The 11,689-nt window shown below is 34.4% G+C and overlaps 2 protein-coding genes across 2 annotated transcripts in view; one reads left to right on the top strand and one right to left on the bottom strand.

Annotated features, from left to right (window-relative positions):
- Positions 1–4,526: 4,526 nt before the first annotated feature.
- The window catches only part of LOC107748408 (electroneutral sodium bicarbonate exchanger 1-like), a 25,049-nt gene continuing 17,886 nt past the window's right edge, over positions 4,527–11,689 (bottom strand). Inside the window, exons 16-25 of the mRNA XM_016563191.1 lie at positions 10,583–10,744; positions 10,371–10,484; positions 8,426–8,587; positions 8,083–8,334; positions 7,474–7,542; positions 7,214–7,387; positions 6,600–6,728; positions 5,763–5,875; positions 5,445–5,553; positions 4,527–4,682 (exon numbers count right to left, since the gene is read on the bottom strand). Of these exons, the coding sequence (XP_016418677.1) occupies positions 4,671–4,682; positions 5,445–5,553; positions 5,763–5,875; positions 6,600–6,728; positions 7,214–7,387; positions 7,474–7,542; positions 8,083–8,334; positions 8,426–8,587; positions 10,371–10,484; positions 10,583–10,744 (1,296 nt within the window). The 3' untranslated portion in view covers positions 4,527–4,670. The remainder of the gene's footprint in view (positions 4,683–5,444; positions 5,554–5,762; positions 5,876–6,599; positions 6,729–7,213; positions 7,388–7,473; positions 7,543–8,082; positions 8,335–8,425; positions 8,588–10,370; positions 10,485–10,582; positions 10,745–11,689) is intronic.
- The window catches only part of LOC107748395 (tubulin monoglycylase TTLL3-like), a 37,111-nt gene continuing 34,891 nt past the window's right edge, over positions 9,470–11,689 (top strand). The window contains exon 1 of the mRNA XM_016563170.1: positions 9,470–9,631. The gene's annotated coding sequence lies outside the window, so the exon portion shown is untranslated. The remainder of the gene's footprint in view (positions 9,632–11,689) is intronic.

Below are 11,689 nucleotides of genomic sequence, written 5' to 3'. Positions count from 1 at the left end.
AAAACAACTGGGAGTCAGAATTGCAATTAAATGCGACAGAGTCTAATGATGACGAGTTTAATGAAGTCAGAAAAGTGTCAAATACAAAGTCACTGCAAATTATAGTCTTTGCAAAATCAATTATGTCATCTCTATAGATTTGCTGATAGCTTGTCTATTGAAAGGTTCAAGAAAACTTTACAAATATGAAAATTACTTCAAGGTAATAATACAATTATATAATAATAAAAAGTATGCAATATTACATGCAAGATTAAGGTAATCATATATAAATATAGGTAAAAGTAAAATACAGCCACACAGCATATCTTAAACTGCTTATACAAGTAGAAAAATAAAATGGAAAGCCAAATAAAATAATTTTCAATTATTCTTGATTAAAAATTGAATTATTTAAAAACGATTAAGATTACTGAACACTAATCATGTCAAAACAGAGAAACCAGCAAAATATTAAGCTATAATTTGCATTTAAAAGTTATTTCATTGGACTTGTCCTCGTGTTTGCTTCCACTGTCCTTTTATGACTACACTGTAAATAATAATAATTATTTTTTAAGTTTAAATATAACAGATTATTGGAGTATGTTTACAAATACTATTTCAGTTTTTCTACTTCAGAATCGAATGTTTAATTCAATGTGTTTCTTGCTGTATCTTTCTAATTGATTGTGAAATTTACTTGCAATTTCTGAGTGCAGAGTGTTTTTACACCAAATATTTAGAAAGTATTTTTTTCTGCTTCTTCAAAGGAGGAGCAGGTTTTTCCTTTTATTTCAAGATTTATTTCAGCCAGTTCACAGCAGGTGATGTTCTTTTGAAGGGTTTCTTTAGGGAACTGTGAGACATCATCGAAATGAAATGCCAGGCTAACACGATCCCATACATAACAACGGACAAGCACAGGTTCAGCCTTTGCTGTTCTGTCTTCTGCATTCAATATCTTTAGTCTTTCCAGACTATTTGATTTTCCTCATAATCTTCAAATGAGCTTTTTTCAATCTTTGGGAATTTTTCAAACCTCTCATTGTCCTTTGGGCTGTGAACAATAACAACATACATGATCTCCTGCTTGTAAAACACTGTCTTATATTCCCTGAGAACTGGGTCATGCCCTCCACACATCTGCTCCTTGTATGTTTCCATAAGAGGAAACGTGAACCGAAAGTTGCCACAGCGTGATTTGTCAATGTGACATGCAGGTGATGTGGTGAATTTGCTGAGGTATGGCTCCTGTCTTTCTGTTTGTTCTTGGGATCTGTTTGGGAACAAGTTCTCCATATGATGCTTCTCAGCTGCTCGTATACTCCCTTCATCAATCTTCAGACTCCACCACGAGAACTTCTCATGATGAGCCTTGAATCCCCTTGACTCCATGATTTTCAGAAGATCATCACTGTTAGTGACATGAGTCACCTCTGAAATGTGAAATTCAATGGGGGTTGGGTAGTTTGGGATGTTTTTAGTCAAATGATCAAGTAATTTTAGTTCATAGTGTCTTCCTAGTCTTTCGAAGTCACGCTGTATTTGTATCACATTAGTATTGAAGGAAAAAAGAGGAAGAGGTAAATGGTTTTAATCATAATATTACAAAATATTGCATAATCTTTTCTGGAAGGTTTAGTTGTGAACAATGAATATAGTGTTTTGCTTTACATTTAACATCACACATGCAGTTCAAACTGTACCAGAGACTGTTTCGTGACTGGGACAGAAAGAATGATTTGGAACAGTAAAAAAAATTAGATACAATTCATAACATTACAATCAGCAAAAGAAAAAGGGGGGAGGTCCCTACCTTGCTTGCAAGACTCAGTTGAGAAATTTAATTTGTAGGTGTGATTCTAGCTATATTTCAAAATGGAAATAACTAGAAATCTTGTGAACATCAATCCCTATTCATTCACATCTAGGTGATAATATAAAATTCAAAGAGACAAGTGAAATCACAAGTCAGTGGACAAAACGTGAACTAGAAGAAGGAAATTTCAACTTGAATATCAGATGAAGATATTAAGTTGGATTGGTTATGACTTAAGTTCTCCCTGCCCTGCTCTTTATTACTCCAAAACTGAAAGGGAGTAACAAGTCAAGGATCTTGCTGGAGGCAATGTGGGACAATATCAGCTGATCATGTACATATTTTTTTGGTCTTGCCAAGTTTTAAAAGTGTTTTTGGAAAGAAACAAACATACTATTATACCGAAGATTTTAGAGATTGAGGATACAGGTTATGTTCTATTCCTTGGACGTATATAGGATTTAGTGATTAACAGTATTAAATATTTACTGAGGATTCTGCTAATAGCAGTGAAAAAAGCCATTACCCGCCTTGTTTAAACTGTGATTGTCACATATTTTTCAAGCAGGTCTCACCTGTCACTGTCACATCCTGTCAGCTCTTGATTTTTATCAGTACAGTTGCACAATTAATCAGTTAGCCAACATAGAGTCATTGAAACATACAGACACAATATAAAATGAATATTTTAAAAGCTGTATATTGTAATAATTATAGGCTTACCACCATAAGTGTTTGTCTTGTTGCTAGGCTGTTTTATACATTGCACAATTTTGTCTTAAAAGAAAATAAGATAATATACAGGGGAAAAAATTAAAAATAACTTTAAAAATGAATGTAAATGATTATAATACTTTCAACTCAAAATTGTATGCATACATTCCTTCATTTAGTGAGTGGCCATGTAATAAGCTGGATAATGTACGATCAGCCAGTTATTGTTTGATAAATAGAGAATTATCAAAATATGAAAATGTGATCTGAAATATATTTGGTGGAAATAAAAATTCAGGTTACATTATGGTGAAGATGGATATACTGGAATATAAATGCATTGAAAGTGAAGTGAATACTGACATTACTGGCGTGAATCACCATGAAAATCAATGTGATAATGGATTTTAAATTGTATAGTTCAAAATGAATACATGCTGAAGTGAAATATACACTGTGGTTGAACACATACACATACAGTAATCGACTCAATGACTATAACTATTACAGAATTTAATGATCAATTATGTATTACACATTCATTTATTATCCAAAAATACCTACATTTTGACCTATTGTCAGCTGCAAACTTCAAAGCATGACCCATTTTCAGATTTGATGCATCATTTAGTAAAGAACACTAACCTAATGACCATTTGTTGAGAAACACGTAAGAACACATGCACAACTCTTAGCAGGTTAATCTCATTCAGAAAATCTCAAATTTATTGAGTGAAACAGACATTCTCTTTGAGCACATCCCAGCATTAAGATAACATGTACAATCAAGTAAATGACAACATTTCCGTAAACAAGAAAGCCATGGAGGGGACAATATAGATAATTTAGTAGCTTAATGTCAAGCTGGGAAAAGTTCTCATTCCTCAACATTCCAAAGCTGAGTCGACATTCCAAATTAAATATGACATTCTCCTCATCTGAAGGCAGTTTAATAAGGTGAAATTACAATTTACAGACAACTGGTCCTGTAAGAAAAGTACAGCTGTAACCCATTCATATTAACAGCCAGTGTCTTACTATACCTGCTCAACTCATTGTATTAAAATACATTTATATAAAAAAAATTATTTAATTAAAATAATTGTATCACACTCTATATATTAATTCCATTCAAAATATAAAATCATATTAGTATATATCTACACAAAGTGCAACTGTAAATAAAGTGTTATTTCACTGAGAAACACAAAAATTTTTTTTTTTTTTTTTTTTTTACCTCTTTCAGTGCAGAAACTACTGTGGGAGTTTTAAAAGTGTGGGGAGGTAGTCTAGATGGCTTATTACTTGGACTCGTGACCGGAAAGGGTCTTCATATGAAAACCTGAACAGTCCAGTTTACCCTCGACCCTTGTGCCTTAAATTTGAATGGTGCATCGAAATGGAAATTTCAACCACTCTGTTCTTACAAGTAGGGGAGGGGTGACATTAAAATGGTGGTAAAACAATCACGACAGAGTTCATACTTATCCATCAGTGTCCCTGGTGACCTAACCATATAGAAGCCTTTTATTGCTTAATATTAACAACTTTCAATACAACACACGCAATAAAAATAGACAAGTCCGTCTACTGGATAAGGACCGATTTGGTTCATGGTTGGTCTAATGTAACTGATGGCTATTTATACTGGCACAAAAATAGTTCAAACTGAGGTTATTATTCTGATTGGCAATTTGGCTTAAACACACGTACTTATCGTGGATCTTTGACAATGAACAAACCACACATATATAGTAACATCTACAGCAAGTATATAGCTAAAATAAGAACATTTAAACAACTGTATTATTCTATAAATGAGAACCAGACAATTAACAAAAAAATAAATAAATAAATACATGTACACTACAGCACAGCACAGAGACGCCCATGTCTGCTAAAACTCAACTAAACATTAAAAATAACCTGGATTTGGTAGGAGAAAATGTTGCACATATTCACACACACACTGACACACCAATATATCTCACACAGCTATACATAAACCCACGTGTGTGATCGCATGTGTGTGAGAAACAGTGGAAAGGAGTGAACTAATATCTGTGTGTTTTTAGCACATGGCTGCTTTTTTAAGTCAGCTGAATTTCAAACAACCGACGCTAAGAACGTAATTTCTTCTTTCTGTGGGGTTACTTCACGGAACCTCCTGCGAAGAGAGAAAAACACACAGATAATAAATAAGATAAACTCACAACTTTTTAGCAGTTAAAACCCAGTTTGTAATATAATAATTAAAACTTAAAGGTTAAAATTTAAAAATTAAAATTTGCTTAAAACTTACTCACCCTCAGGCCATCCAAGATGTAGATGAGTTTGTTTTTTCATTAGAACAGATATGGAGAAATGTAGCATTGCTTCACTTTCTTACCAATGGATCAGTTGCAGTGAATGGGTGCCGTCAGAATGAGAGTCCAAACAGCTGATAAAAACATCACAGTAATCTACAAGTAGTCCACACTTCACACAATCCACACAAGTAAACGCCAGTTCTTCAATTAACATCTTGTGAAGCATAAATCTGTGTGTTTGTAATGAACAAATTCATCAGTAAGATGTTTTTAACAGTAAACTGTTGCTCCAGGCTAAAATATCCTTTATCCATAATATTGTTTTATCCAGTGAAAAAGTCTCATCTGAATCAGGAGAGAAATCTGCTCAGACAAGCACTACTTACAAGTGAAAATAGTCCAAAACAATCCTAGATAAATATGCCAGTGAATTTTGACTGGATTTGTTTGTATTATTTGTGATGTTTTTATCAGCTGCTAAATTTCTTCAAATCTGTCCCGATGAAGAAACAAACCCATCTACAATCAAGAAAAGTAGTAGACACGTGGGTAAGAAAGGGAATTCAGGGAAGTGGAACAATAACCAACCATTGAAGGATGGAAAGAGCGAGAGTCCTTGCCTTTTTATTTGTGTTTGAGCTTTGTGTGTCCTTGTGATTGGAATTGAGGGATTTCCATACAGTAGTTTTAGACATTTCATCAGATATGTTAATATCAGAGGGATCAGTCCTGGACAACAGGTGGACACAGTCGAGGAGAGGAGGGGTGAAGGCAGGAGAAGGGGAGAAATGGAAAGGTGAGTGTTAGTAAGTACACATTATCAGATACACCGTGGACACTGTGGTGTCTACGCTTATTTTGAACACCATTGGACAGGGCTCCAGGGTTTGCATTACATCATAGAGCTTCTGATGTGGAGGTCTGCAGCAGAGTGGTACCTGGGGTCTGGGGTTCGAGGTGATTGTAGAGGTTTGCTCTCCATGGGGATCTTCACTGTGTTTTTGTCTTCTAATTTCTCAGAGTCATCAACCAGCATCTCCTGTGATTCCTGCTACTCATATAAACACATACATACTCCCTCCTTCATTGTTTATGTATTACATGTGACCAAAAATCAATGCAAGTTTAGGTTGATGTATTAAATTCAGTTTACATGCATAAATAGCATGATTTGATGGGAAGATTGGGTTAAGGTTGTTCAGGGTGGAAACTAACATCTTACTACAATGTTTACTGCTAATGAAAAAATAGTATTTGTATGTGAAAATAAACAATTTAAATAGTAGTGCAATACACTGTTGTCACATGACTTCATTTTGTTGCATTTTTAGTTGTTTGTGGCCATCCAGAATAGGAAATAAAATACATTAAATGAATAATAATAAAAAATAATAAAATAAAAACATAATCAAATTAAATATAAAAGATTTATAAAACCCATTTTCATTTATGCATTTTGCCTGATGGTTTTTTTTCATATTATGTTGCATTGTTAATCCAAGTTGGTGTAAAAATGTATCTCAAAAATGAAGCTTTTTTTCCTCAAGAAGGAAAAAAATATGGCAAAAACTACTTTTGGTTAATTTGTTATGCATGAAATGTAATGTTAGGTTGAGCACATTGCATGGTGGGATACAATACTGAATAATTTTGGCAAATGTAGCACAAGTTTTCTGCCCATATAGCAAAATGTACAAATTAAGCACATTATACATACTGCTGTGTTTGCTGTATGACCTTTTTGCTTAATTAAACTCTGCGTATGGATCACAAACCTCCTCTGCCTTTTTGGAATCATCATCCAGCTTCTTCTTATTCTCAGGCATCAGATCATCAAGGTAGCTAAGCTCCCGTTTGGAAAAACAGAAGTCCAGCAGCTTACGGATGAACACTAATGCCAGCACCTACAGGAGATAAACACTAATATTTGCTACTAATATACTATTACTATATGATTACAATGGTTCTTAAATCAACCTTCATCACTGTACAGTAGAGCACGGCACTAGCTACACCAAGGTCATGGGTTTTACTCCCAGGGATTGCATGAACTGATAAAATGTACTGTACCCCTTAAACTTTTTGGACAAAGTTTTCTGCCAAATGTATAAATGTAAATCTCACAATTTTTCAGACCCTGTGTTCACAAGCAATGTGCAAAAAAATGGAGGCTGTACCAATAAAATTCGCTTTGATTATCAATGAAAAAACATTCACACATATTTTATTGAAAATATGCATTTAAAATGAATGTTAGCCTTTGAAAGAAGCCTATTTATTACTCAGTCAGACTGATACTGTAAAATACTAGTCTAGTATAGGTATATATATATTTTTAATTCGTTTTAACACCCCTAACATAAAGCATGCTCTTTGTTTTAGGTTGTACCATCATAGGGAAGACGATTGCAGCAGGGGAAGTTTTGGTGACCCAGAGCAACACAAGGCAGGTAAGTTGGGTCAGAGTGAACAGGTGAACCTTCCTCAGAGGAACATGACGTAGATAAATAAAGTCTGGTTGGTGCTTCGCTGGCATGCCAAACAACTTCAGACGGTCAAAAAACTGAGAAAGACAGGACAGAGAAGTTGATGAATGACTTGACGTGTCGGTATGCACATGTATTGTTAGTATCAGACGAATATCTCTACCTGAATGCCTTTCAGAGATGAAACGCCCATATAAAGAAAAACACCATAGAGAACTGGCATGGGAATGAACTGTGAAACAAAAATCAGTCCATTAAGACATTTTGTTATCTAATGCAGTGACATTTATATATATTTTAAGTGTGCCTAATTTAAAGGGAAGAACACAAAAGAAGATATTTTGCAATAATATTTCACAATATTACTATTTTTACTGTATTTTTGATCAAATAAATGCAGCCTTGGTGAGCATAAGAGACTTCTTTTAAAAACTTTAAAAAATCTTATTGACACCAAACTTTTGAATGCAGTTTTATTTATTTTATTTATTTAAAAGAAGATATTTTGAAGAATGTTAGTAACGTTAGTAAGCAAACAGTTTCGGGTCCCATTGACTTCCATATTATAGGCAAAAAATACTATGAAAGTCAATGGGACCTGAAACCTGTTCGGTTACCAACATCCTTCAAAATATCTTCTTTTGTGTTCTGAAGAAGAATGTAAGTCATACAGGTTTGTAATGATATGAGGGGCAGTAAATGATAGAATTTTAATCTCTTTAAGAAGGCCCCTGTACATATTATATGACAACCACAGAATTTTTGTAAGTACCTGTAATGCTCCAGTCATGAACACAGAGCAGCCCATGAGTAGAAAAATGAACAAACCAGTCAGCCTCTGTTCTCTAATACCCAGAAATCGAGGCTGCTCTCCGGGGGCTGCGCTTTCAGACTCTAGCTTCAGGCTGTTGACATGGGTAATTGACAGGACGGTTGCTGCAACAAACCAGGGTAACCCCATGATGGAACATACAGCCAGCATCACTCCAACCATCAGAAGATCCAAATGGTACCCGCCGCCTTTCTGTGTAGAGGAAATAGGGCACACACTTACATATGATCAGCGCACACACACACACATCCTCTGTAAAGGCCAATTTAGAAAATAAACATACTAGCAGTTTGTGTTCCTTGCGGTTTATTATGACGGCGGTGATCTGTTGGTCCATGAAGATGAGGATGGTGCAGAGAAGAGCTGGTATTAAGGCAGCCAGCACAGTCCACCATGGGTTTCGGCCGATAGGGTTAATAAACCAACCACGGTCATCACGCGTGGGCTGTAAAACACAACCAGGAGAAAGTCAAAAAACCCACCAAACCCCTGGAAATGTGAGGCAAATGTTAAAAGCTTCACTATGAATCAGAATTTTATATATACTGTATGTTTTACTTAAATAAAACTGCATTCAAAAGTTTGGTGTCAATAAGATTTTTTAAAGTTTTTAAAAGAAGTCTCTTATGCTCACCAAGGCTGCATTTATTTGATCAAAAAAATAAATAGTAAACAGTAAAAATAGTAATATTGTGAAATATTATTGCAATTCAAAACTACTATTCTAATATACAGTATATATTAAAATATAATTTATTCCTGTGATGGCAAAGCTGAATTTTCAGCAGACATTACTCCAGTCCTCAGTGTCACACGATTCTTCAGAGATCATTCTAATGTGCTCATTTGCTGCTCAAGAAACATTTCTTATTATTATCAACAGTTGTGCTGCTTACAATTTTTGTGGAAACTGTAATACATTTTCTATTTCATTTTCTCTAAAAACAGAAAGTTCATAAGAACAGCATTTATCTGAAATACAAAAAGTTTTTAGTGTCACTTTTCATCAATTTAGTGTGCCACTGCTCAGTAAAAGTATTAATAGCTATTGAACAATAGTGTCGATTTTTGATAAATTCAAATATTTTTAGTGTACACTTTATTGTGATTCATTATGCTTATGTAAGTTAAGATGTGTGTATTTTCCTACATGAATATAAAATAAGGAATGTTCATGACAATTCATTCTAAATTGAGGCATACTTGTTAACTATGGATTAAATATTATTCCAGCTCAATTGTTCATAGATCACTGTCTGCGCACAACGGGTGTATCCAGATTAGCCTGGGGTATAAACTCAATTCCAAGACTCAGCATTGTCTAATCATCTAATCTGTCACTGCAGGGGTGCCACTCCAGCCTTATCATTTGAGAAAATGTGCCTAGAAACAAGACACGAATTAATTGCACAAATACAGGACTGTTTTGGATTATGACTGGGCACTAAAAAAACTTTGAAGATTGAAGCAGTGGATTCATCACTGTAAGGTAAGCTTAGAAAGAACATGATTCACAAGCAGAGCTGTTAGGAAGAACTGGAAATGTTCAAGGCATTTAGGAGAGTACTGACCTACACAGATGTCTCTTTTTTGAAAGAAATATGATTTGATTAGATTTTGCATGTATTTTGGTTTATTTGTAAAATTGTATATTTTATCATGTTAAGAGTTTGCAATAATATAAGAATATTGCATATATAAAAAATACAAGTAAATGTCAGTTCTTACTCTGGATATATATTAGCAAAATAACATTTAATTTAGTTAATGATTATATAATTTAATGACTTTGGCTTGGAATAATATATCATGAAATGCATTTCAGTTATGAATGAAATAAATATACCTCAAATATAAAATGATCCATGAAATATTATGCACACATTGCTTAGATCCATTAAATATTAATTCTGAAATATGAATAATAATAATATCAAATTATTCTTGCAAATACTTCGCCATCAGCACAGAGGCAAAAACGCATGTTGATCATAACACAAAGGTCAACATGTTGGAAATTATATGAAAAATCCTTCTACTTAGAAATATATTTTACTACAAGGGATACCACTATTTTATTTTTATTTTTTATTTTTTTTATCAATATGTATTGATCACATTCAAGATTTAAGACTTTAGAAAGCAATTTATCAAATATGATGCATACAGAGTTAAAAACACAAACACAAGTGTGTGCGTTTGTATGCACATTCGTTTATGATCCTTACCTTGAATTTGCTGGGCACTTGTAATTTTTGGGATGGAACTCCAATTAAATAATCCATCAGGACCATAAGAACAATGGCGAGGAACACAGCAAAATCACTGATCATTGACCGTACCTACATGACAGAAACACACAAATACACACTTTGCATTTATTGTATAGAAAATGACACTGTGTGCAAACTGTGTTTGTGAATGTGTATTTTAGCCTCACCCGTGTTGGGAAGTATCTGCTAGTCTTGAACTGTTTCAGGAAGGTAGACAGGAAAAAGGTACTAAAAAACAAGATGGATGACCAGAAGAGCACATCAGGAGTGTAGGGACCATGGTGTCCACACGCCGATCCAATAAACTGCCCCTGGAGATCTAAACACTCCTATTCACAACACACACACACACACACACACAAACACACACACACACAGAGTTTGGCTCATGTTTAACTGCACTGGCTACCGAGACGCTGACTCAGCTGTGAAAATAGGATCAGCACTAAATGCGATCTGTGTGAGACTACACTGTGAAAAACACAGCACTGCAGTAATGGGACCAGAAATGAAAAACAGGGCTTCAACTGTACAGTGTGTGTCATAAGATGTTCTTTTCACTGCTTTACACCAGTCTTTCACAAACTGGTGTTTATGAAGATGTGAAGTTGTTGAGAAGTTAAAACTGAGATAAATCACATTTAGAGGAGTATTTCCCCCCATTTTCCCAGTAAGACTTACACCGAAAGAAATTAATACTATTTTTGATATATAAAGGGTATATTCAAAATCATCTACACTCATATGAGATTAAGACTGTAGTCATATCAGTGGGGTGTTTTATCACACTGACCAGAATGTTGAAATCACATGACTTAATTTATCTTGGCTACATCACCACTTTCGGAATTAATTAATAATAGGTAACAAATGTGCCCATGAACAGGGTATTTCCACACTGGCATCAGTAACCAAAAAACTTTTGCTTTTGTGGGATGATACATCCACACCAGTAGGTGTCAGTATACAGTTTATGACCACTGTTGTATCAGCCAGCTAAACAAGAATTGCTTTAAAGGCACAATATGTAAGATTTTTTTATTAAAATATCCAAAAACCACTAGAACAGTGTTATATATTTTGCTGACTTGTGTACTTACATTATCCCAAATGTTTCAAAGAATGTTTAAATCCAGAGAAATAAGCAATTTTAACTAGTGACACGGACCGTGTCCATAGTGTCATTGTGTCGCCTGCCAATGACGTCAAAACCCCTCGATTTCCGGTTTTGTTTTGTAGAAAACATGGAAACACCAAAGACACTTTAATATGTT

Source organism: Sinocyclocheilus rhinocerous, unplaced genomic scaffold, assembly GCF_001515625.1.
Source record: "Sinocyclocheilus rhinocerous isolate Xijiao unplaced genomic scaffold, SAMN03320098_v1.1 scaffold890, whole genome shotgun sequence".
NCBI classification, from domain to species: Eukaryota; Metazoa; Chordata; class Actinopteri; order Cypriniformes; family Cyprinidae; genus Sinocyclocheilus; species Sinocyclocheilus rhinocerous.
Note: the sequence above shows the minus strand (reverse complement) of the source record. Positions and strands in the feature narration are given on the sequence as shown.